This window comes from Parambassis ranga, chromosome 1 (genome assembly GCF_900634625.1).
Source record: "Parambassis ranga chromosome 1, fParRan2.1, whole genome shotgun sequence".
NCBI lineage: Eukaryota > Metazoa > Chordata > Actinopteri > Ambassidae > Parambassis > Parambassis ranga.
This window is the reverse complement of record NC_041022.1, coordinates 12,892,664-12,920,014: the sequence shown is the minus strand read 5'-3', so window position 1 is coordinate 12,920,014 and position 27,351 is coordinate 12,892,664. Positions and strand designations below refer to the sequence as shown.

Here is a 27,351-nt window from a genome sequence, read left to right as displayed (position 1 = left end):
TGCAGAGATCAGTTTAAATTTTTATGTTTGACTAAAACCAAATCAAGATTGAAGCAGGAAAGACGTAGCGTATGTACTGATAGACCAGTCTTTTCATGCTCACCCCTGTGAATGTCACAATGACAGAGACGTTACGATTATTTATTTTTATTAAAATAGACCAGGACAAATCAAGAGGACCCTGCTGTGCATCCATCCTTACATACATTCTGCTGTGTAAGACATCATGCACACAATAGTGCACCTCAGTCCAAAAATAATAATAAAAAACAAACAAACAGAAAGACAGATGCCAAATAAATTATCTGATTTATGAAAAACAAACAACAGCATGAGGAACAAACAGAGAGTTCCTGGGGACATGATGCAGCAGAGGCTCACAGGAAACCGAGCAGGTGTCCAAAAGGTTTGATTGGCATAAAGTTCAATAACAGCTGCACAACGTAAATGTCAGGACTGACTCTGCTGGAACAAAGACTGCTTATAATAATATATAGTAGATGTGTATTTACAGCCAACAACCAAAAAAAAACCTTCTCTGATATATTTCCATAAATAAATAAAAGAATCTGTCACATATTTACAACATTTCTTGATTAACATTTTCAAGTGTAAAAACACCAGCATGAACAGAAGAGTGTTTACAAAATATTTACAGACTATTTACAGTGGTAAGTCCTAAATAATTACAATCACATCATTTTCTTCATTTTGGTTGACTTCAGAAAACTCAGCAGCTTTTTCATTTACAATGTAAACCATCTGTGACTCTCCACACTCACCTTATTTAAACATCACAAAACAAAAGAATAACAACAGCTACTGATTCAGTAAAGAGACAGAAACATGATCATAGTTCAGATAAAGACCTCTGATGAGGAGCACGATGTACTGACAGCTATCAGTGCCTTGGGTTTGTGAGGTCGAGGGATCTATAAGGCATCGACTATATGTGCATCCACTAAACAGCCAGACTGTGGCTGGAAGGCACACTAGGATTTAAAGACAGTGTAGCTCCGGCTTCAAGTTAGGTACCTGTATCACTTCAAATGGCGTCAAAAGAGTCACAGCTCTGCGACTGAAGCCATGCATTAGTCCTTCATTCTGTAGTTCTTGTAGCTTTTTTTTAACCATACTTTGGTTTCAAGGATTTTTTCTTCCTCTTCTTCATTCTCTTTACAGACTTGGACGGCACAGTGCTGAGGTCAGAAACTTAAGCCACAAAATGAGGTCACTGGGGGGGGGGGGGGGGGGGGGGGGGGCAGCAATCAGCAGCAAGTAGAGAAAAAAATGGCCTTTGCTTCCTGTTTCCATCAGGATGAATATAAAGCTAGTGTTGTCTTCATCTTGAAATCATGCTATATCCATGTCCTCCATGCTCAGCATTTGCCTCTAAAACAACACAGAGCAGACCTGTAAGACTACATGTTTAAACCGTACTGATAAACCAACGAGTAGAGGGTGAGGGTACCTGAGGATAAACGTAGCCATCAGAGCTGTTCCTGCAGATGTGCACCTCGTCCTCTGTGGTTTTCTGGTACACTGGATTGTCAAAGTGGATGGTGTTGGTGTTCTTATGGCGCCAGTGTCTCCATAGCAACCCCGCTCCGAAGACCACAATGCACAAGACGACTGCAGAGCAACAAGGGGTTGAAGGGCAAAGTTTGGTGAGTAAAATGACAGCAGATAAAACAGCCATGTAGCCTGGATATGAAGAGCACTGTAACTTACTCAGTGGCACCACAATGTAGAGAGCCACAGGGTGGGAGGATGGGGCGTCTTCAGGCACAGCCGCCATTCGGTTACCTAGGAAAGCACAGAATATTTTCTTAACATCATTTTTTTATGACATTAAATAACATACCCTTCATCGACACTTTAACAACCCTGCGAAAATGAACAATAATAATGTATAACACAAGAATGCTATTCCAGCATTTGTTGAAGGACAGTTAGCTTGGCACATGTAACCTCTTCTTTGCATGTACCATATGTATGTGTGTGTTTATAGAGATTTATCTGTACCTAGAGCAGTAGCAGCAGGCTCCTGTGTGGGCTGGGTAGATGAGGGAGCTGTGAGCTTCTTAGCAGTTGTGGTGGTAGTTGTAGTAGTAGGTGCAGCAGTAGTAGTAGTAGTAGTCGTGTCAGGGGCAGGCTGGGCGGTTGTCGTAGGTCTGGAGGGAGCTTGTGTTGGAACCAGAGGGACACCTGGGACATAAAATATATAAGTAACATATTACTTATTTGCACATTTATATATATATATGTTAAATTCCTTTTTTAGTGATCTGTAATTTTACCTTTCACACATTTCCTCATGTCAGGTCCCAGGGTCATGTTGTCAGGACAGGAGCAGGTATATTTAGGAGATGTTCGCTGGTTGATCTGAGGTGCAGGCAGGCACAGAAACTCACAGCCTCCATTCATACTGTTAGTCTGTCTGCACCAGTTTGTACCTAAAAGTGAGACCAAAGAAGGAAGCATTTAAATAAACACTATACTGCTTTAAGAGACTTCAAAAAGCTCTCATGTGTCGTGTCTCTTTACCAACTGGTTGCTTGAGGTTGTGGTGAAGTACGATGTCCTCCGGCTGATCCAGGTTCGTTGCCAGCTCGGTGATCTCCTTTTCTCTGCTATTTCGGTTGGCGCTAAAAATGGCACTGTTGCCCATGTCTGTCCAAAACACCTTTTCCTGTTTGAAGAAAAACATTTTGAGCCATACACCTTAAAAAACTGCACTGTTTTAGTAGTTCTGACAGATTTTAACCTACTGGCTTCACTTAATCCAGTTTACCAAGCATAAACTAGATCAAAGAGTGACTGACTGGTTTAAAAATCCATTAGTAAAATTCAGAAACTTCCTCACTAACCTCAAACACAGTCAGGGAGAGGGGGTGAGAGAGCTTTTCCTCGCTGTAAATGAGAATGTGCCGGTTCGCTCCGTTCACATCAATGCTGGAGAGAGTGTGCAACTTAGAGTCCACCCAGTAAAGACGCTGCTGGTGCATGTCTGTTCGGACAGAGCACAAAAACAAACACTTGGTTATTATGGCTGGATGCTCATTATGAAGTGAATATAAACAACGGGTTTCATCCAAATGCATTCATAATGTTCTTCTTACCTAGAGTGATGCCGTTGGGCCACACTATGTTGTCTGTCACCAAGGCAACGCGATCCACTCCATTCAGTCCACACTTCTCAATCTTTGCCTCCTCAGCCCAGTCTGTCCAGTACATAAAGCTAAAAAGGCAGCAATAAAAAAATTAAAAATATATATTACTGGAATAAATGTCAGCATCTGCATATGGTATCTGTGCAAACTTACTTATTAAATGGGTCAACTGTGATGGATCGTGGTTTCACCAAGCCCTCTGTGATGAGGGTCTTCCTCTTGCTGCCATCTGTCGTTGCCACAGAGATAGTCTTCAAAATGCTATCTGTCCAGTAGATGTTGCCATGAATCCAGTCCACTGCAATGCCCTCTGGGGCTTCAGTCCCACTGCCAATAACCACGCTGTGTTGAGAAGAGTTGCCAGCCACGTCAAGCTTGGAGCTGTTGAGAAGAACGGGAGATCACCTTCAAGACTGAGACAACTTAATCTACTGACAGCTGACACTACAGCTTTGTCTCACTGGTATTCAATCAAGATAGAGTACAGACTTACACATACAGGTTTATTCTTTCTTGTCTGATAAGGAGACTAGTAAAGTTTCTAACCTGTAGATTTTCTTCAGAGATAGATCAGACCAGAAGATCATCTTGTTTGGCATATCCATGTCCAAAGCCACTGCGTTTTTCAGCTGTGGGATGACCCGGACGTATTCAGTGCGGTCCAGAGTCAGCTTCCTCACATCATGTCTGTTGGTGAAGTACAGGGTGGGGACGGTGCCTGGAGGAGACCGAAGAGGATGGTTCAGTCTGGGTTTTGTTGTTTAACTGTAGTTTCTGAGAAGCAGGTTTTGAGAGGGGACATTACCTGATTCAGCCTTGCATGCTTTGGTTGCAGGGTCGATCTCATAGCCCTTCTCGCAGTCACACTTGTAGCTGCCAGGCAGGTTGATGCAGATCTGAGTGCAGCTGTTTGCCTCAGCACATTCATCAATGTCTGCAGGGGGTGGAAAATAAGGAATAAACAGATGAAGGAAGTTTGCTAGTATACCATCACCCAAACCTGGTCTTGGCCTGACTCCTCTCACCTTCACAGGTTTTCTTGTCCATCTTCAGGCCATATCCAGCGGGGCAGGAGCAGTTGAAACCAATTTTCAGATCAGTGCAGCTGTGGGAGCAGCCACCGTTTCCAATCAAACACTCGTTTTTGCCTGTGGAGACAACATTGTATCCATGACATAACTGATTCCAAATGGTAGCTGAAATCATCATAGACAATCATTCAATCCACAAATCATCCTTAATGACTTGAGCTAGTTATTTCTGTCACATTTTCCTGGCTGTAATGTGGGTGATTTATTTGAATGAAATGGAAAGAAATGGCTGCCATGACAGAATACTAAATATTAAAGGAGCAGCTCACTCACCGCACACATCAGACTCATCAGACCAGTCGCTGCAGTCTTTCTGTTTGTCACACACTCTTGCCATAATGATGCACTCCCCGTTGTTACACCTGAACTTGGTTGGACCTTCACATACATTTTCTGTGGAGAAGAACAGGAGAATTATGAACTGACAATAAAATCCCTGGTTAAGTCTCCAGGACGAAGGACATTATAGATGGGATCTTTCACCTGGGTAGCAGCCAGATTCATCACTGAGGTCCCTGCAGTCAGGCTTTCCATCACACTGGCGGCTGGCATGAACACAGGGTCCATCTTTACACTGGAACTCATCCGGGCTGCAGGTAGGACGGCCTAGGAGAAGAAGATAAATGGATGGGAGTGAGAAGTGACAAAGAGAAATGAGACAAACAGCAATTTGTGGTCAGATGCTATACATCTATTAAAGTAATGAGACAGAGAAGAGGGACGATGTATTGAATAGATAAACTCTAAGAAAGTCAACTCACTGCAGTTGACTTCATCTGAATGATCACTGCAGTCTAGGCCTCCATCACACCGCCAGCTGCTGTGGATACACTCTCCATTTGCACACTGGAACTCATGAATGTTGCAGCTCTTCGGCTTCCTCTCTACTTCCCTTCCCACACAGTTCTCTGGCCATTCATCAGAACCATCGGCACAGTCCTTGTCTCCATCGCAGCGCCATAGAGCTGGCACACACACAGAGTTGTTGCACTGGAAGGATCCAGAGCTACAGGTGGGCTTAGGGCAGGAAGCCTCGTCGGAGCCGTCGGAACAGTCGTTGTCATTGTCGCACATGAAGGATTTGGATATGCACTGACCATTGGTGCAGCGAAACTCATCAGCTCTGCACTGTTTAGCCGCTGAGAGGGAAAAAGGGATGACATCAACAACAGTACGTCAGTGGAGATGAGACTATTCATCACTATTATAAACTCTATACAGACACACAACTCTACAGATTATGTATCAAGATATCATATATCGTTAACCACATATCCATGTTGTTTTAATGATGCTGGAAGGGTTAGTGTTAAAATCTATACTACCACAGAACACATGTAATCCTAAAAAAGTGAACTGTTAGGTTATTGATTGTTTTTAAAAATGTGACCAATTTAAACTAAGTTTCCTCAAGTGCTAATTGTTATCTCTGCTTGTGTGAGTCACATTTCCTCCACGTGAGATCAAATTAAGATTTTCTTATCTTATCAGAATTCCTTCTTGGCGGCCTCTTTTCCATCTTTTAATCATTAACCGCTGTTATGTTTTGAGTGTTTCTCCTTGGTGATAAACTTACTGCAGTTTTTCTCATCGGCCCCGTTGTTACAGTCCGCTTTGCCGTCGCAGTGCCAGGCTCCTGGGATACACTGATTCATGGGGGCGCCACAGTTGAACTCTGTCTCCCGGCAGGATTTTGTTGCTTAGGAGAGAAAACAAAAAAACATAATAATACATCCAAAAACCTGTGGATAAATTATGATAACATGTTTTTAATTTTATATCTTTATAAATTAAACCTACCACAGGTGGCAGGAAGTTCATCAGTTCCATCTCCACAGTCGTCACCGCCGTCACAAATCCACCTGCGGGTGATGCACCTTCCATTCCCACACCTAAACTGAGTGGAGCTGCATGTGTAGGCAGCGTCTGTGAAAAATAACAGCTCACTGTGATATGAGGACAACATTTCCATTCAACATGCCGCACTCCACACTCCACATTATCACCATCTTCACCTCAATTTACACTTTTTGCTGATTGTGAACAAGTTGTAGTAGTAATATGACACATAAACACACACTGATATCCCTGTGGCGCTAATGTTTGACTGAAAACTACACACAGGACAAAAAAAGGCCACTACAGTTTCGATAAGACACTGTGAAGACCACACCTCTTAACCTGCTACTTAACTCAGGGGAGATTAGTAAATTATGTAAACAACTCTGACTCAGACAGAAGATATGAAGTAATGCAACTTTAGTTTGGGTTGATTCGTCATTACGATATGCGAGTGCATAGAAAATAGACATAAGGCATAAAAAGAAATAAGAACCAAATAGGGGAAAAAAAGAATATATAATTACAATGTTTTCTGATGTTACTCTGAGGACACTACTACTTTTTTTGCCAGGTAAGTGTCAGCAGCTCCATTTGAGTTTTTAAACTTTGAAGCTGTGAGACCTCAGATCGACTTCTGTTTATTTCGGCCTCAGAGACCTTGACCCTGGACCATCACACCTCAGTGTGCACACCAGTCAGAGCAACACAGGTCACACGTGAGACACGCCCTGTTCTCACTCCTGAATGAATGTGTACCATCCTCCATCACTTCTTGCTCTGCCTGTCTCCCCTGTGACCTGGAGGCTGAGGACATATTGTCAGACTATCCCTTTAAGACAATAGCATGGGAGGAGTTGAACAATCACACCACCAGTTGCTGATTGGTCCCAGAGTGCCATTCCTCATAACAACATCACAACGGTGACCCACAGACAGAGGCGGAGGCACCAAACGCAACTTCTGAGTGATGACAGGGCAGCTCTGACTGATTACAATAGACGGGTTATAAAACAAGAAGAGGATGCTTTCTCAACTCTGAACAAAAGTTTCACCCCTTTTCCCTGAAACTGTACAGAGAGAAACCAGAAGTCCACTCTGTCCTCAGTGTCTATGATTCTGACACTTTCACCACACACACAGGACCGGGCACTCAGCCAGGAACACAGATTTTAAATGCACATCCAGCTGTTCCTGAAGACGCACAGCCATATATATATATATATATATATATATATATATATATATATATATATATATATACAACAAACTTTAATAGGACTCTTGCTTACTTTCCCTTTTTTTAAGAGCCTTAGAAACTGGGTCAAACACTGGGACTTCCTGACCTTCAAACTCCTCCTGACCCTTTTCTCTGAGGGTGGAAACTCTAAACTAAACAGGCCTGATGTTGTCTTTTTTCCACTGTTAAGCTTCCCAGCCATTTCCAAATATGGGTCATGAGTCTCCCAAGTAGACTGGTTAGTGAAATTAGGTTTCCTTTAAGTCTTTACTGTAAGTCTGAGGAGAAAAAGCACCCACAAAAATGTATATCACAAAATGTCATTCCATTTCCTCCACTATGATGTTACTTGACACATTTTACTTCAAATCTTCGTTGGAAACAAGAAAACCCAAATAAGCTACTTATACTCATGACAGTGCCTAAACAGCCCTGCATGTGTCTTTTTGTGTCATTTTTTTCATCATTATCATTCTTGTATCATTGCCACGTGCACTAAAATGTCACATTGAACCTACATGGCTTTTGCTAATAACAGGAAGTATGACTTGTGTGTGAGTTAATCAGACAATAGAAGATCCTCCTAAAAATGAGAGAAGAGAAAGCCACCTTATTTTTCAAACCTGCTCACCTGTCTCACTCCATCTGAACTGTGTGAACATGCCAGTGCTTCTCCGCGAGACAAGCAGTCACAACGCTGCCCGACAACAATGCTGCCTTGTGACCACACATGACTTTGTTAACTAACAATACATTCTTGTGTTTTTATGGCACATAAAAAGGTGTGTTTATTTACTCAGAGCATAGATCCAGCAGTTAATAAATAACCAGGATGTGTATCCATCACATGGACCTGTGGTAGTCACTTTGCTGTGGATGCAATGGTTCAGCGACCCAGCTGTACTGAATTATACATTTGATTTAAGAGCACTTTTAACCAACCTTAAAGAGAGAAAGTGCAGAAGGTCTCACTCTGCAGAGACTGTGGCTTTCAGCTTCTACACTGGGTGATGTGACTAATTAGAAAGCACATTACAAGTGGTGGCTGAAACTAGAAAGCGTTTTTCTTTGTGAGTCAAAAGTTTAGCTATGCTTCATTCTAAACACAAATTGAATGCAGTATAAACAATCCACAGCCAGATCTTTAAACAAAGAGAAAGGGACTCCCACACACATGCATGAAGCATGGACAGTTCAAAGGACTGGAAATGAGCACCACAACCTGGAAAAGCGTTTTAATCTGAAAAGCTCTTGGAGGAGATTGTTGGGGGATTAGTGTGGCAGCTGGCAGTGGGGCCACGGCACATTAAGTTTGCTCCTTCAGTAACTGTATTTTCTTTTAATAAAAATAGCACATTACATTATTTTTTTCATTTCTTATGAAATATTACTATTTTAGCTTTGTTCCCAACTTGTAGCCTATGGTGGCTGTGGACATGTACAAGATTCAATTCAAACTGCACAATCATTCATTCATTCACAAATGTACTGTTCAAAAGTCCTCAGAAACTACTACTAAAACACACACACACACACACACACACACACACACACACACACACACACACACACACATTAATGTTGGATGAGCTGCATGCAGACACGGCCTTGTGCACCCTCCCTTTGTCGTTACTGGCAACCGTCTGTTTCCGCGTTTGTTCCGCCCATCAAAAACTCAAAACCGGCCGGCGAACCGATCACCGTGATTGGCTGCCTCTCTGCGTTCTACACCAAAACGCACCAATCACAGAGCTGTGCGTAAATTCCATTCATATATGTGAAAATTGTGACGTTATCGTCAATATTAAATTAAATTAACTTATTTGTTTTCTCGTTGTAATTATTACTAGCCTATGTATTTTTTAATTAATTACAGAAGTGTAACAAATGAGAACATAGGCTAAAAGTTAAATGCGCAGTCATCCTGCAGTGTCATGCTCACCGCCTCAGTTTAAATTAGAGACATAAAGCAGCATCATACACAACAAACCACCCCTGGAACAGAAGAGAAGAGAAACACTAAGGAAATGTTCTTACCGACTTGAAGCCAACAGTGAATCAGCATCAGCAGACACAAACATGTGGACAGCCGGCTGAGTCCTCCGCGCATCCTAAACATTTCCCCTCTTATTGTCCTTTTTTGACAGGTAGGGAAAAGTCAGCTGTGAGCAGAGGCAGTCTGTGGATGACAGCTGACAGCGGGATCTGTGCGTAAAAGTATGGAGACAACAGAGACTGAGTCACGCCGTGAGGGCAGAAATATGATGGGGTTCGAGTCACATCCGACCCATTTCTATGCGGCTGACGGGAGGGCGGTGCTAGAGCAGTGGTGTGATGTTTGAAATTGGAAATGAGCACCGCCGGTGGGAGGAGCCTGAGTGTTGCTGTATCACTAAGTGGTTCCATCACTCCTCCATCACCCCCCTCTTCCTCTCAAACCGGTGTTTTACTCTGTGTGTGTGTGTGTGTGTGTGTGTGTGATAGACAGCGGTAGAAAGACTGAAAGGAGGAGGAAGCTTCGAGATAAAATCAACAAAGAGTTTTTAATACTGATATAAATGTTAATATTGTTACCACAGAATGTAATGGAGTCCCGCCAGTCAGGCTGACTTCCAAGTATTTTGCATTATAAAAGAGAAGACGCAAGGTCTGTGTGCGTGATACCACATGGGAGCATGTGCCGATACTCTGTAGCAGCAGGGGTCATGCAGTGTACACAGAGGCTCACACTTTACTGTTTCTCACGGGGATGAGACTCGGCGCGTTTTGGGTGGGGAGGAGGTGGAGGTGGTGGTTTTGTTTTGGTTTGAGCACCACTGCGCTTAAATGTACACATAAAAGTGAGGAAGACTGCACAAACCAGTTTGTGGCACCAGCTTTCTGGTTGGGTTTTGGCTTGTGTCTCTTTCAGTTGAACCTTAATGTGTATCATGTAGATTTTTGCTGCTTGCTGTGCAGTGAAGCAGCTGTAAAAAAAAACACATTGATGCAGCTGAGACATATCAAAAACTCCTCAGACCCAAGTTATGTAGATACATGGATAAATGACACTGCAGGCCACATAAATATGGATGTTTGGTTTTAGAGTGAACTGTCCCTTTAATGAAGGACGAATTAATTATAAAATCCAGGAAAAAAGAACTTCCTATTTCGCACAAACAAGCCTAAATATCTGTAGTATAAGGAAATCATTTCTATGTTACATAGTAGCAGGAAATCTGAGAGGGATCTGGGAAAAAAACTCTCAAACAAACTGAATGGATAAAGTTATGGGGACACATGCGGCACAGATGTACATATTTTGATGTAGTTCTAATGTCAGCTGCTCTTTTCACTGCAGTAGGAGGTGGATTAATGTACTGACACTGCATCAGAATTACCCCAACTGTCTGCATATTTCTTATGAAGTCTACTGTAGCTTGGTGCATGTAAAACATCAGGTTAATGTGTGTCCACAGTTGTTGTTCCGCTTATAAAGCAAACAGATCATTTGCCAAACAAAAGAGCCCATTATTAGTGACATGCACCTTGGAACCAGAAGAGCTGAGATTTACAGGAACTATTAGGGCAATCTGGGAGGAAGGTGGTCCGGTAGTTTTTTTTTCCTTGAAGTGATTCTTTAGGAAAATGTGCTCGTCACTCTGCTTATCCCTTTATTCAGCACTGATTCAAGTGAAGGAAGAATGTACAGCCACGCATGGGGAGTTCAGTTTGAGTCACAATAAGAAATGTGTGTGTGTGTGTGTGCGGAGAGAGAGAGAGAGAGATACAAACTGTGGGAGGTATTCCCAGAATGTGGAAATACTGGTTGGATTACATATTCTGCTACAGCTTTCATCACACACACATATTGTGTAAAGACACACATAACACACACTCAGAGGCGCACACACACACACACACACTGAAAGTGTTGTCTTCACTCTACATTTATAACTACATATGTCACCTGTGTGTAGTCAAACATTATTTAAAGACTTCCGACAATGACTGAGTCATCTGTGAGTCAGTCAGGTTTAAGGACATTTGCAAGGTTGTTAGAAAGACACCTTTAATGAGGCGTTTTAAGTAAAGGTATCAAACAGCAGCAATCAAATATAACATATATGAATGAACAAACTGCCAATCCACTGACAAAGACCAACAGCAGCTTTCCGAATTCCAGTCAACATTTCTGATCATATCTCGAGTACTACTAAACCTCATTATCTATAGTACAGCGTCATTTGTGAGTACACACTGTATCGGCTTGGCAGCCTGATAATCAAACTGATATTGTGTTTTACTTCAGTATTGTTAAGAGTTATTACTGTTTGAACTCAGAGAGTTTAGGGTTGAGGATGTGGTGGAGTAGGTGCCAACTTGTGTAAAGCCTTTTTCCAATCTATTTTCTATAGCTATTAATTAATATGGACCTTATTGTTATTGTGTTGTTTTTTTATGTGTGTGTGTGGTGTTTTTATGTGTTTTAGGCCATAATTTAAAAGCCATGACGGCAGGCTGGACCGATGTAGGAGTGCAGTGTGTCAGGGCCAACAAGTCTGATAACTCAGTACAAACATTTGCACACAAACACTGAGGTTTGAAGGACATTGTGTGATGATGGTAATGCGACGCTAACAGACTTTATTAAAGCCAACAAATCAAAAGCATGCACACACACACACACTTCTAACAGCAGCGTGTGTGTTTTTATGTCGGATCTGTCTCCTAGTCTGTCTCCTATTTTTTGTCTGCTTTCATTTTACAGATTCAATCTACAGTAAGTTGAATCTGCAGACATATGGTTGATTCTACAGTGAACCGTTTGGGTCATCAGAGTAGATCTATATGATGGAAACAGATCACTTGTCCACTGTCTGTTGGACGGAAACCCCGAACTTAAATACTTTCAGGTTTCAGTCCAGCTCTGCTGCTGTGCTGTGAGATGAGGGGCTGCCCCTCCTCCCTCAGCCCAGACATTAGCAGCTGGTTTTGAGTTAGCGTTGGGGGTTCCTGGAAGTCAGGAAACCTCCCCCCCTACCCTTCTCCATATAAAGCAAACACATCCACGTCCAACACTCACTGTGGGGAGTTTCAGGTCAAACCTCATCTCAGCGTGTGCCAGACTTTCTCCTCCACAAAAAAGCTCTACATTCACTGTACATACAGTATGTCAGTCAGAGGCAGCCAGCCAGCTCACAGAGTAAACATTAATATGAGGGTTTCAGAGATGTTTGTCATCTGGATGAAGAGTTTCTGTTTTTATTAGTATGGCCTTACTGAGAACCGAGGACCAGGAGGGCTTCTGTGTACATGTTGTTGAGAAAGGATGTGTAGTTATGAGGTCAAAGCAATAACTATCCTCTCTAAGAATTTGTTATTTTACACTGAATCTACAGGGTATGAAGTGTTTATTAAGAGAAAATAAAAACAGGAATTGAATATATTAAAACTTTTGTTCTGCTGCTGGCAGCTGGCAGTGTGATAACAGAGGCATCCTTTTGTTCTGTGTTTGTGTGAGACCTCCTCTCTGTGGTTAAACTGTGTCATTACATCGAGGCTTATAGTGGCACTTATTTGAGCTTTTTATGGATTATTTTGGTTGAAAATTCAACTGACATTTTTCCTAAAGATTAACTCAAAGTGAAAAAAGCAAGGAATTTAAACTGAATGTGATGACGTTTTTGAGTAACATCTGACACCACGAAGTTCATATTTCTTCTTGTAGAGTTTGACCATAATCAGTGTTGATAGAGATTCTCAGTCATCCAGGTCATTTTCATTCAAAGGTTTGAAGCAGAGGAACTGGAGAGTTTTCTTGAAGAAAGAAGTCCAGTTGCCTCGCTTCAACCCTTTGAAGGTCATAGTTAGTGTACAAATTCTTGAGTTATAAACACTGTGACTTTTGACCTTTGATCACCACAATCTAATCAGTTCGTCCTTGAACAAAGTGGACATTTGAAAATTTAAGGACCTTTACTCTTCTTTGTTCTTAAGCTATTTACATTAAGAACAGGATGAAACAGGCAGACAACCTGAAACTATGGGTGCTCCGGCTAAGGCTGCATGTCCTCATATCTAAAGTGATCCTTACTATTCACCATCTATTAAAGTGCCTGATTATTATTTTAACAACAGCACGAGCAGTCATGTCAACAATTTATTGTTTTGCTCCGGTGACAGTAATACAACACACACAATAACTTAGTAGAGAAAACATTGATGCTTTGGTTCACTCTAGGTACCTACAGTAATGAGAGAAGTACAGCACTGAACTAGCAAGCTGTACATACGTGCATCGACATTATACTCTAAAAAATACTCTATACAGTATATCCAACACCACACAGCCATGGAGGCATTCACTGGCAGAGAGGAGCCACTGTCCCTCTGGTCCTTTGTCTTGGAAACAAAATCATAAAGAGTGAAAACAGCTCTGAAAATACTAAAGTCACCACACAACAATGGAAGAGGAAGCCATTAAAGTTACAGTACTCATTGATGAATTACAACCTCATGATTCTTTACTCTACAATCAACAGTTATACTGGAAGTGTAACAGGAAAGCAGCAGCATGGTGAAGTAGGCTGTTTTTATGCTGTACCATATATACAATACTGGAGAGCGACCTGACCTCAGCTCCATCAAACCTCAGTCAAATAACTGTGGCAAGTTGCAAAAGAGTTTCTGAGAAATCTGGAAACACCCTCCAGGAACCAGCAGCACCCTCCAACTCCAGCAGCTCACAGACATGAGCGTGTACACACACACCTTTGCAAGCACGGCGGCTCCAGAGAGGCTCGCTGTTGTTACAACAGGTCACCGCAGAGAAGCAGAGAAACTCTGTTTATGTCCACGTGCAAAAAGGTGGAGGTGAGGTGGGAGTTTCATCCTGGGTGAAAACACACTGATGTATGAAAACATGTTCTGTTTACATCCAGTGATGTTTACTTCACTGACGTCTCAGGTCAAATAGCGGCTTATTTCTATTACAAAAACATAGAAAATCTGGAAAAACGCGGTGGGCGGGGCTAACTTGAGCTAGCTGGATCTGACCGATTAGAATAAATGGAACCTTTTCGGATGGGAGCAGCTTCAGCTTAGCATCCACACAAACGTTTAATACATACTTTAGAACACAAAGCTGATGTTACTCTAATATGTTTGTAATGTGTAAGAAGACTGCTGACCAAAATTGTAGATAATAGAAATTCCATCTTTTCATTATATGAAACGTTTGTCTGTGCAGCTTAGAAATGCTAAACAGGAAAGCTAAAGTAATTCCTGCAGTTTGTTTTTAGATGGGCTGTGGATGTAATGTAATTTTGGTGATGACATCATCTAGGTCTAAACTGTCTCATCCTCTTGTATTACCGAAAAAATAGCTAATAACTAATTTTCCACATTGTTCATTTTAAAGAGGTGTGCACTTGGCAGCCTGAGCAGAAAAACACAGAATTAGTTTAATGCAAACTCTTATTTAGGATGTATATTTCATCATACCTGGAGCCATGTGGTCTATTTCTATAAACAGTATCAGTCTATACCAGTACAAACCAAACTGCAAATTCCATTTCTTCCGTTTGTTTTTTTTTTTGCCAAAAAACATTTGACTGAGGGTGAATGGAGGTGACTGAGGTGTGTGTTGTTACTGTATATGTGGTGCTCGCTGAGCCCTCCCCTACATCACAGCACAGTTCAGGACTCCTCATCAGTGGCACTCGGGGAGCGCTCCTGGAAAATGACCAAATATTACACATAAACACATTATACCTAATCAAAAACTGGACAATATCAGTATCAAATGACATATTATTACATCACGTTTTCACTGGTTACCACACAGTTACCTCCTCCTGCTCATCATCAGAGTCGTCGTCACTGACAACAGGCTTGGCTCTGGTGCGTCCTGTTCGTCTGCTGCGACCCTTCCCTCGATCTCCTCCTTTATCCTTTCTCCCAAGGCGGATTTTTACTTTCACTGAGCGAGCTGGACACAAAGAACACATTGATAACATGAATACATCTGGAACATCAAGAAACACTTTGGTGTTCTCAAACGATGAGATGAAGATAAACTGGACATCCCAACTCTTTATCCAATAATGTACATACAGCTGAAAAGGTTTTCCTCTCTTCACACAGACAATGCTTACACTCGGACTCTGATCCTTCCTCCTGGTCCTCCTCCTCTTCCTCACTCTCCTCTCCCTCACTTTCCTCCTCTTTTTCAATCTTCTGCCTCAAGCTAGTGAACACAGACTGGAGCACAATGGAGTCTTCATAGATCTGCTCAGACAAGAAAAATATGATCAGAACCATCTGCTAATCATTACGATGTAGATTCTGGTAGGGGTGGAAGTCATGTGATCTAAGCTTTTTTTGGTCTTGATAAAGATGTTCTACTCTTATCTCAGAAGAGCTCGCACTTTGATTACACATTTAAGTGCACATTTCAGTTTCTCTGAACTGGATTTCTGTGTAATATTGCAAACAGAAGGATGGTCTCACCAGAGATCCTTCCAGGTTGAAGGTCTGAGCGTTTTGGAAAAGAAGCATGACGTCCCTCTCCAGGTCGCCCAGACTCCGGTATCGATGACTTCGTATTCTCTCCTGAAAGTTAGCACATCACTTTGTATACAAAGTGTATTTTTGTATTTTTGTAAACTATACATCGGTTTTGTGTGTTTTCCCAGACACAGAGAGGAAAGACCTTCTCTGGCCTCACCTTGATCTTTCTGAAGTCCACAGGCTTGCGGATCAGTTCGTAGTACTCTGGCAGCTCTTTCCGAGATGGCAGCTGGATGAACACCTCACTCAACTGACGCCCACTGGTGCTGCAGGAAATGTCATCATCAGGATGGGGCAAAAAGTCAAAGGGCCAGGCAGGATCCATCTAACCACATTTCTATTTCATTTAACCAAGGATGGAAGTAGCTGCTGGACAGTTTCTCAAAATTACACCTAGCAATAAAAACATTTAAACCAAGTATGTATTCCAGTTTTACCCTGTTTACAGTGACTTCAGGTGTTTCTTTCATACAGCCAATACACAAAACCAGACAAAAACCTGCTGCTGTAAACACATGTTTTCCATGATGTGGTTATGAGTCTGGTTTGGTCTGAATTCTGGTCAGAACAGGTGTTTTGGGGGGAATTCTGCAGAACAGAACATGTCAGCTGTAAAAGGTCTATCATCATCTGTGACTTTCCACCACTTAATGTGACATCACTACTCTTTTAGCCTGTAGTTGAACTACAAAAAAGATGCAAAATACTGTAATGGCCACGTATTTGATCGTTCATACTTTTTTCTTTTACCACATGGTACACTATCTGAGATCAGACCTGCTGCAACCTTAAAGGTCATAAAGTAACATGCAGGTGTTTTCCATGTGTGTATGTATCATACATGCTGTGTTAAGTGTAGCTAAAAGAGCACGCTGTATGTATCACAATCTTCAGTTTAAGCTACCTGTCTTTGTACTTGATGACAGCATCCACAATTTTCCTCATCTTTTTTGTGAGGGTTGGAGGATTTGGAGAGAGTTTCTCAGCAGGTGGTCGTCCCCTTTTCCTCTGCCTCTTCCCATCATCATCTTTGTCACCTCGTCCACGGCTTCCTGAGGACAAAGAGGGACCAGGGAGATCCAGATCGCGGTCTCTCTTCCTCTTACGTGTCGTCTTTTTGTGACGGACTTCTTCCTCCACCTCTTCCAGTGTGCCCTCCTCTATGGCCTGCAAGGGGCAGACAGACTGTGAGATTAGAATACCTGTATTTAAAGCACCAAAGTTTATTTTCAACCTTCAGCCACTGCTTCTCAGTCAGCGAATCACTGTAGTCCACTTCCTTTCTCTGCCGAGAGCCCCGTCCAAACATTTTCTCCTCCTCCTCCTCACAGGTCAGCCGCTCGACCTCAGCATCATCCTTCATGATCCAAGTGGGCAGCTCGTCCTCCTCCATCAGACGAGGTTTCCGTCGAGGGTTACGGGCCTCCTCACGCCGTCGGTCCAGGTCCATGCGCTAAGAAGTAGTGGCATGCAGAGATAAAAAAGGAAAGAAACAAAATGCATGATGAGCATTTTGGAAGGTTCAGTCTGTTCTTTCACTTACCATAAACTGATCAAACTCTTCTTCACTCCGTGCAATCATCTGGTTCACTGTCTCATCATCTGGCACCTCATCCTCCTCCTGAATACAGCAGACACACATTGGCAAGCAGAGCATAACAGAGCACATTCTTTAAATTTAGTGTTGCTGGTGCACGCACACACATTCATGCGTAGACAGACTTCTTGACCCCAGACCTCGTCTTGCTCCTCGTGTTCCAGGATGGCCTGCAGAAAGGCCCTGCGCTCGTGGCTGGAAGACTTCTGGTCAAACATGCCGGCCTGGATGACCTTCTGGTCTACATTTAATTTGTACTTGGCTGCTGCCAAGATTTTCTCCTCCACACTGTTAACCGTGCAAAGACGCAGCACTCGCACCTCGTTCTGTTGACCAATGCGGTGAGCTCTGTCCTGAGCCTGCAGGTCCTGGAGAGGTGAGGGAGGGAGAGATGTGGTGTAGGTTGAAGTGAGAATTGCAGTGTCACCACAGTTTTGACTATAGCAAATATTTCTGGGGAAAATGTGTTTTCTTTTGGCACCAAGCTGGCCCCAACAGATCAAACCACTAACAGTGGAGTTTGATTATTGTTCTATTGTTTTTAATGACAAAGTATGGAAAATATGCATCCAACCTGGTGAGGGTTCCAGTCAGAGTCAAAAATAACCACAGTGTCAGCAGACTGCAGGTTCAGGCCGAGGCCTCCAGCTCTCGTGCTCAGAAGAAAGATAAAGTACTCCGACTCTGGATCATTAAACGTCTTCAGTAACATTCCTCTGTCTTCAGCCTTCGTAGTGCCTGAGAAAGAGGAAAAAACACAAATAAAAGGTGACATCAAAGACTAATCGAGAAAAGGAAAAAACACACTCATGGAAGTCATCTCACCATCCAGACGAAGATACTTAAAGTTGCGGTAGGCAAAGTAGTCCTCCATGATGGTCATGAGTGAGGTCATCTGACAGAAGAGCAGCACTTTGTGGTTTGTGGCTCTCAACTTTGGCAAGATTCGATCCAACACCTCGAACTTTCCTGATGCCCGGTACAGGTCAGGACTGGCAGACAGGCATGTGGTTACACGGGAGATATGTTCATGTGATGACATGACAAGGGATTCATGACTACTTACCCCTGGACTATCCCACCAGAGAATCCTAAATGTTCAGAGAAGGACTCCTATAAAATAAATTTAAAAAAATCAAACATATATATTTATTTATCAGTTGTCCGTTGTATCTTCGAATCAACGTGTTACCTCACATCCAGATAAATATTTAGAGTCACTCTCAGACAGTGTTACCTCAATTTGCTGGAACATATAAGGGTGGTTACAGATCTTCCTCAGCTGCATGATGGTGTTCATCAGTGTCTTTGTACCTCCTTTACCCTGGTAAACACAATAAGATACAACATACAGCGTGAATTTGCACATAATGAACACTCAATATGTCATGTTTTTTGCTGTTCTATGGTTTCCCTGCTGTAAAAGTACTATTAAAAAGCATTTAAAGAGTTTATGATCATGAAATATTGACCATGCTGCTGCCTCACATTTTGATGAAATCACCAGTGTATTAAAAAATGTACCTTCTTGTCTTTCTCCGATCCATCAGTGAGAAGGACGCCCTTGGCCTGCATGTGTCTGTACAGCACCCTCTGAAGGGACGACATGTCGCACTTGATCACATACTCCACCTGATGAAGAGAAGAACAAGACTGCTTGCCATTAGTGGAAATAAGTGTTTCGGACAAAACGGCGGCACTTCATTGTTCTGTTTGAAAGGCACAAGGTGCAGTGGGGCATCACTCAGACAAGTAAATGTGCCATAAAGAGGTTTTGCATGCAGCATTATGGTGTGATCACTGTGTGTGCCTGTTTATGTTTGTGTGCTCTGTGCGTGATGGAGTTAGAGGCCGTGCCTTCTCAGGAAGTTGTGCCTCCACTTCCTTTTTCAATCTCCGCAGCAGGAAGGGGCGAAGCACTTTGTGGAGACGCCGAATAATCAAGATGGTCTCCTCTTCATTAAGGTCAACCTGGAGAAGAAGAAAGAGAAGTTTCACATGCTTATCAAAATAACACCTATTTATGCAAATATAGACCACATTCTCAGTGACTGCTCCCCCACCTTCTCTCCAGTCATGGCGAAAGGGGCGTTAAACCACTGCTCGAAGGTGCTGCAGCTCTTGAAGATGGTGGGCAGGAGGAAATTGAGCAGCGCCCACAGCTCAGGTAGTTTGTTCTGCAGTGGTGTCCCTGTCAGTAAGACTCGCCTTGGAGCAAGGTAGTGGGTGTTCAGGACCTGGGTCAGTTTACAGTGGTGGTTTTTCATACGATGGCCTTCGTCCACAATCATGTACTTCCATCGTATCTGTGGGAGGAGAACAGAGGAAGACACTAGAAGTACAGCATCACTGTTCTGCCCGATTACTTCTGCCCATCTAAACCGATCAAGACCACAAAGTGCATTAGAGCACCTTGTCCACTTTGTCTTCAACACTCAAGCTGGCTCCCGAGTCAGTTGCCTGACCTACAATACGCACCTGTCAGTACAGTCAGGAACCCTACATGACTACATGTGTGCTTAGCAGCATGACGGTCACAGAGGACTGTGGGAGACCTGGGCCATGTCAGTGTGTTGCAGGACCTAGGAGAGAGCACTGAGCACACAGGGTGGGGGGGTCAGATTGGCCAAGCATTTTGAGAGGATTTCTTTGGGGGGAGAGCCAACAAACAAACACTAAAAAAACACTAAAACCTGAAGCAAAATAAAATGACCAGCAGCAGAATGGTGTCCAGTGTGCATGTGAGGTGTTTCTTGTTGTGTTTTTGTGTGTCCTTCTGTCTGTGTTTGTCCATGCGAGCCCGTCTCACCTTGGCCAGTACTTGTTTGTCCTTTATGATGTATTCATAAGTGGTGAGTAAAACGTTAAACTTGCCACTACGTAGTTGAGGCACAAAGGCTCTTCTGGCAGCAGGAGACCCCTGAGAAATACACAACGAAATAAAATGACTAAAAAAAACAGTTTATGACTGATGTTCAATAATATTTATTAATGTACTTCCAGAAACACACAAGATAGCTGTGAATGGATGTGGGTGTAAAAACCCACCTTGTAGGACACTTTCACAACTGATGGTGCCCACTTGTCAAACTCATACACCCAGTTAGAAAGAGTCCTGTCAGTGAGAGACAGCTCGGTGTTATTCAAGGACAGATTAAAAATCCACTTTCTGTACATGAGGATTAACTCACGAAAGGGGCACAATGATGAGGTAGGGTCCATTGAGCCGCTTGTGCTCCATGAGGTACGTTATCAGTGCGATGGTCTGGATGGTTTTTCCCAGACCCATCTCATCAGCCAGAATCCCATTCAGGTTATTGTTGTAAAGGGAAACCAGCCACTCAAGACCTTTAATCTGAAAGACAACACAAAAAACAGGCATAACAATTAGACATAACATATTCTCTTATTAGATGCTGTAGATGCTTCAAGCCTGTCTTTGTTTACCTGGTACTGTTTGAGCTGCCCATTTATCAGCAGTGTGGACTGTTTCTCCACCTTCTCTGTGACAGCATGAGCGACAGCGTAGTATGACTGCAGCCCTTGAGCGAACGCTGCACCGCTATACTCGTCATCCACATCCTGTTTAGCATTTCTGTAAGAAAATAATGCAGAAAGAGCTTTATTCACTCGTGGACACCTTCATTCAGACATGTTACTACTTAAAATATTTGAATTAATCAGAGTAGTTTGAACATGTACTCACTCAATGATATGTCGGACGTCCACCTCGGACACATCTTCGCTGTCTGGGTCTGTTATTTTCTTCTTTTCCTCTACTGGAGCTGCTGACGTCTGAGGCTCCTCTTCTTCCTCCTGCTGAAAAGTGTGTCAATTAACAGTTCCTCATCCTCTCGTTGTTAAAGTGAATATAAAGGCGGCTTCACACTTGTCTTACAACACAACCGACCTCCTCCTCTTCCTCCTCCTCACTGTCTTCACTGTCTGAACGGGGAGCCACCTCATAGCTGGACAGACACAAGAATACTAAGATCATATACACTAAAAAAAGCTAATGTTGTCATTCTTAGCCTCTGCTTTAGCCACATTTAAGCACTGTAAGGCAGGAGCAGTTAGCATCTTGCCTGTATTAGATTATATGGCAGTTTCTCCACAACCAAAATATAAGGAGACAGACACACTGACTGACAGAACCTCTTATGCCGGGTATACACTGTGCGATTTTAGGCTGTCCCACATGTAAGACGACCATCACAGAGGAGAATCGTGGAGACATCTTTGGTCGTGGCTGTAACACGGTGGTCTTACGTCACACTGTGAAACCGGTTAATCAATGGCCGTTAAGATAACTGAAGATAAAATTCTAGCGGTGCCATCATAACCTGTGATCGCCAGTGATTCAGTAATAAATCAGTAAATGGTCATTGTACAATCTGCACGCATCAAACTTGACGTCGTACCAAACATATATTTGCTTGTTGCTGTTTCCATTCAGTCTCACCCTGGGTTCATCTCCAGCCAGGTGTCCAGCTGTCCGGCTTTAGGAGCATCCACCCCCGTCAGGATATTCCCACTGTCCACGTGGATGACTTTCACAGGCAGGTCGCTCATCTGACTTGTCTCATCCAGAGGCTGCGAGCAGTTTGACATTTGACAGTGCTCAAACAATACGATGTGTGACAGGACAATTTAACACCTACATCAACATCAAACAAATATCTGTTTATAATGTGGTACGATGTGTGCTAAATTATTATTATTTTTACAGACATCATGTTGGTCGTTGACTATTCTCGTTTTTAGGCTGTTGCGGATAAACATGACCTATGTACTGCATATATAATGTGATGTATGTGCCTTAAAATCTCTTTATAAAAAGCAAACTAAATCAGCAGGTTGTGGTTTCTACTTTGTGCCATGACAAGCAGAAAACAATCCCCTAAAGCTTTGTGTGAAATTTGATCCATGCTATGTTTGGGCAGCGGTCTCCAAGTCAACCACCCAGAGGCCTTCACTACAAATGCTGCACCGGCTCACCTCTCCATCCGGCCCCAAGGCAGGAGTCTGACCCTCTGCATTCTCCAACTGCAACATAAGCAGCAGCAGAGAAAACATCATCACAAACTAACATTACTGTAGGCCTTACAGGACTGGTGATGGTCCTCTTGTCCATACCTTCTTCTTTTTCTTCTTCTTCTTCTTCTTCTCCTTCAGGGCCTGTGCAGCTTTATGAGCTCTGACCAGCTCTGTAAGGTTGGCAACATATTCATCAGTTTGCTGCAGCAAGTAGGCCAGGCGCTTGTCCTTCTTCTGGTCGATCAGTTTACGGTAGCCCTCTTCATCCTCAGCCTGGGAAGACAAATAATGTGTAGGGTTTGGTAGCTGTGTCTGTATCTGTGTCTGTGTGTGTATCTGTGATATCTGTCTTACCATAAGCCTCCTCATCCTCTCTTTCTCAATACGCTCATTCTCCTTCTTCTGCTCTCGCTCTGTGTTAGCATGGTAGGTGGCCACAGCTTTGGTCAGTTTCTGAATTTTGCCCGTGATTGAACGATGGTACTCCTTGAAGTCTTTGGCATGCTGGAGGATGCTGTTGAGGTACTCCTAGGATTCAAATGGATGAAGGACAGGAGTCAGTCAATGACAAGTGATTATGCAGCTGAAAAGCCAGACTACAGAAAACACAGTAAACACTGGCTGCAGTATTTCAGTCTTCCTGTCGTTCTTATTAACACAAGAGTCTTTAACAACATCACATGTAGCTTCACAGTTTGTCCTCTACCTGATGTTTTTGTCTGCGTTTGCGCTCTTGTTCAATCTTCTGCTGTTTCTCCAGTTTCTCTGTGATGCGGGCCTCACGCAGAGACTGACGCTTGCTCCGCTTGTAGGCCTTGGCATCAAGAGAAGTCTCCAGAGCTGTGTCACGGCGCATGCACACCACCACCTCTTGACGCAGCTGAGAAAGAGTGGTGAACACAGAGACTCGTCACTAGAATCACCATCATTGATCGTCTACTCCACAAAGAACAGGAAAAGATGCACAGGTAAGGATGATGTAGTACGAAACCTGTCTCTGGAAGTTCAGCAGTCGAAGGGCTTTAAGCTCTATGGTAGCTTTGGTACGTAAATCACCAGCAAGAGAACCAGGCAGGTTCTCCAGTTCAGCAATGCGATGGGTGATACGAGCCTGTAACCTGAAGGAGCACACAGTGCTGAGTTAGTTTATATACAGCATGCACTGTTCGATTCAGTCTTTGTGCTTTTTTGCTTTGCACCTGTACTCCCGTTCCTGCAGTATCTCCACTGGATCGAGGCCACAGGGTTTCTGAATCGGGGTAATGCGGTTCTGCTTGGCGTGGTAAGGCATCATGGGAGTAGGCTGTGCAGGCTGACCAGGTGACTGAGTCTGAGGGGGCATCACTGGAGAGGCAGCCGGGGGAACAGAAGGCGGAGCTGGAGAGGGCCGGCCTGTGGGCTGAGGGGGGATCAGTTTTTGTGGTGCATTGGAGGGAGCTGCCGCATTCACCATGGGGCCTAAAGGAAGGAGAAGAAGATACAGTGTGGACATGTTAAAGCACAGCCGTGACCGTGAGCATTGTTCTGCTTTGGCTTTGATATAAAAACCACAATTGACATTTAAATTTACTGAGCTAGGTTTAAATAGAGACAGTCAGGAACCACAAGGTCTCACAGCAGCACTACATACCCTCAGGCCAGGATGTGGGAGGTCCATTGGGGTTTTGTCCCTGCATCCCAGCTGGAGTCCCTGATGGGCCTGGAGGAGGCATGTTGGGACCCATAATTCCTGAAAAAATATACTCATCATAACAAATGTTTGATCTGTAATATTTTCCATATGTCTTTGAGGTATTCCCCCATGCATGCTTACCGTGAGCTCGGGTGTAGCTTGAGCCCATTGGCCCTGGTCCTGGACCTGCTGGACCCCCTCCTGGCCCCCCTCCAGCTCCAGGAGCCAAGGTGGGCATGGGCTGCTGCATCCCTGGCATCGGTCTCTTCCCTTGCACAGCCATTTGTAGGTGGTCTGGCAGGGGCTGCCCCCGGGCCAGCATCTTATAAGCCATGATCTGAGCTCTGAGTTGGTGAAGCTGGTTCTGATTGAAGGGAGTGGGGCCCCCAGGGCCACCAGGGCCTCCAGGAACAGACGGTCCACTACTTTCAAGGCCAGAACCAAGGCTGGGAACACTGGAACCAAGGCTGGGTCCAGGGCTGGGGCCTGGTCCAGAGGTACCTGCAGGGCCTGGTCGGTTGTTGGGACCCAGTGTGTGCTGATCTCCACTGGGCCCATCTAAAGGTGTAGAGGCAGAGCCAGGACCACCAGAGGAAGAGGAGGAGGAGGAGGACGGCATAAGAGGCCCAGAGGGGGGGCCATTTGAAGGAACAGGGCTGGAATGGTCTGAGCCACCTAATGGAGAGTGGTAGCCTGGGAGACCCAAACAGAAAGATAGACTCACACACCTTAAAGAGTCCTTAAAGAGAAATGTATTTATATGGATGGGCTCTCAGACCAAGTACAGAGACTTTTGACCTTGTTATAAATATATTGCACATAACCCCACTTTGATTTATACAGTTGATGAGCTTTAAAGGTGAGGGTAGGTGAGTTTCTTACCAATAGAATTGTTTAAATAAGTTAATGTTACTTGTTTTGGTTTATTTTAACTTCCTGTTCTACACCTCCTACCCTTTTTGTGACACACGGGGTAGGAAGAGGAGAATGACAGCAAAAGACTCTTACAATGAAGAAAATGTAACAAGATTATATTTATAAAGGTAGATACTGTGCCAATGGTCTATAATTTATATTATTATTTACAGAAAGAAAATGTGGTCTGCTTTTCTTATGAAAGTCCATGTGTAGCATATTTCCTCAAATGACTGAGTCAGTCCTGAACCATAGACCCGCAGCAGAGCCAAACAGACTCATAATCATTACCTAAGACTGATCCGATCCTGCCAGGCTTTATTTCAAAAGGTTTTATCACTGATTCAGTCTTAAGCTTCTCTGTCTTGGTCCAAGCCCTGAGGCATTGTGGGAAATAGCCCAACCTATATATGATTAAACCTCTAAGACAATATTTTAAAAACAATGTAATAAGTTGTGTAATAACAATGGTTAATAGTTCATGTCATAGCTTGTGAAGGCAGATACTCCCACACCACTGGTCTTACAAAACAATGGAAAGCATGACATTGCTTAAGATGTGTCTATGTTGCCTACCTTGTGAGTGTTGGTCCAGAGGACTGGGTGGGGGACCCATACCGCTGTGCCCGCCCTGTCTCAGAGACAGTCCCTTCATTTGACTGAAGCGGCTCTCGTCGCTCAAGCTTTTCTCATGTAAGCCTTCCATGGGCTGAGTGAGAAAACATACAGACACATTAAGGTGAATAAATAGACTCCCACTGGCATTGATAACATATTTTCCAATTTATTATTATTGGAATAAAAATATTAGAGGTGAAGAACAGTGACACAGATTATGTCACTCTTCCAGTAACTGGCAGAAATCAATGAAACAATATACTGATTGTGTTTTCTTTTCCCTATTTGATGCTTTAAAAAGACGTGAGTCAGAGGTTAGTTTGCTCGTGTGCAGACTACAATGTATTAATGAGTACGCCTAGTAATGAAATGCTGCAATGGAGGCTTTAATATCTTATAGTGAATTAATGTGTAATGATATAAACTGTGTGTAGCTGCAGATGATGGGGATTTCTGTACGGCAGACTTGTTAATTTAACAGTAATTCAGTGTTCTTACAGGACATGAGTTATCAGCAGAGGCGGAGGCTCTTTGGTGTTTTTATGCCCTTACTTTGTGCAGAGGGTGCATGCTGTCTGGGCCGTATCCAGAGGGACCTGGCTGGGAGTGACCAGAGGAAGGAGGACCAGGACTGGGGCCCATCATGCTGTGTGAGGAGCCCGGGGAGGGCCCGGGGCTGGGGCCCAGCATAGCTCCAGGAGAAGGGCCCGGACCAGGGGAGGGACCTGGGCGAGGGGTGCCTCCCATGGGTGGATCTGGGGTTGACATAGCCCAAGATCACCTGCTCCTGGATGAGCAGCAGGGACCTGAGAGAGAGGAGAGAAATGCAGGACCACCATCTTCACAATATGCACAGTTTACAAATAGCATTTTAATGTAGAGTTGGCTTTGGCACTGATGCTACTGATGTGTGACTTCAGCTGTGCTGCTCTGGTGAAGGATGTGGGTGCACAATCTGTGCAGGATAAGGATAAGAATATTGTCCAACGCGTATCAGATGCAGAGTCTCCATTCTCCTGCTGCGCTGCACCAAATCATCCGTTGCGCGCATATGCAATTACAGCTGCGCTGAACTTAAGCTCAAATACAGTAAATTATGCACATTGGGCTCTGCTGCTGATATGCTCACTCAAGACCATGAAAGAATGTCTCTTTAAATATAAAAAAGAGAATGGCGGATTGTGCTTGTGCGACTGACCTACCCGCATCAACAGGACAGGCGGTCCTGGGTGCACGTCTGCGCGGCCGAGCTCATATTTTGGGCGGATAGAAGAAGACGCTGCGGTTCTCGCAATTAGTCTACTCACCCGCTTTGTAATCTGCCTCGAAGCGTTGATTTGTTTCACAGACGTGGCTCGAGCGCCCCCCTCCACCGCTCCTATGACCGAATGTCTAGTCACGGCTGAACAGCAGCGCGCATGCGTGCGCAGCAACAACAGGGCTCTGTGTGCATCAAGCCTAAACTGTAGTTTGAAAATGCAAAATAGTCACCTGAGATGTTTTGTTACACGCCCAATAAGGAAGACCACTAAAGAGTGATGGACGTATAAAAATACTGCACGTGTTTTGGGGACTAATGTTAATATAGTAAGCAGTTCATCATAAATACATTAAAA

At 43.6% G+C, this 27,351-nt stretch overlaps 2 protein-coding genes across 2 annotated transcripts; both read right to left on the bottom strand.

Annotated features, from left to right (window-relative positions):
* Positions 1-131: 131 nt before the first annotated feature.
* On the bottom strand, positions 132-9,611 carry ldlrb (low density lipoprotein receptor b). The gene is made up of 18 exons (XM_028405497.1): positions 9,381-9,611; positions 6,065-6,190; positions 5,841-5,963; positions 5,026-5,403; positions 4,748-4,870; positions 4,538-4,657; positions 4,199-4,321; positions 3,979-4,107; positions 3,720-3,891; positions 3,327-3,554; positions 3,123-3,241; positions 2,871-3,010; positions 2,548-2,692; positions 2,301-2,456; positions 2,026-2,208; positions 1,732-1,806; positions 1,472-1,632; positions 132-1,392 (listed from the first exon to the last, which is right to left on the bottom strand). The coding sequence occupies exons 1-18, from the start codon at positions 9,460-9,462 to the stop codon at positions 1,354-1,356; spliced, it is 2,622 nt and encodes an 873-aa protein (XP_028261298.1). The 5' UTR covers positions 9,463-9,611; the 3' UTR covers positions 132-1,353.
* A 4,274-nt stretch (positions 9,612-13,885) lies between these two features.
* LOC114435561 (transcription activator BRG1) lies at positions 13,886-25,800 on the bottom strand. The gene is given in 32 exon segments (XM_075353405.1): positions 13,886-15,059; positions 15,176-15,315; positions 15,482-15,614; positions 15,837-15,938; positions 16,054-16,162; positions 16,801-17,130; positions 17,132-17,349; positions 17,440-17,517; positions 17,634-17,861; positions 18,068-18,231; positions 18,319-18,485; positions 18,560-18,606; positions 18,731-18,817; positions 19,018-19,125; positions 19,351-19,464; positions 19,557-19,799; positions 20,303-20,413; positions 20,542-20,608; positions 20,685-20,848; positions 20,941-21,088; positions 21,200-21,312; positions 21,392-21,461; positions 21,956-22,086; positions 22,492-22,539; positions 22,630-22,803; positions 22,885-23,058; positions 23,237-23,410; positions 23,522-23,648; positions 23,730-23,988; positions 24,161-24,259; positions 24,344-24,895; positions 25,694-25,800. Coding segments are annotated over 32 exon segments (4,794 nt in total). The 5' UTR covers positions 25,773-25,800; the 3' UTR covers positions 13,886-15,023.
* Between the last annotated feature and the right edge of the window lie 1,551 nt (positions 25,801-27,351).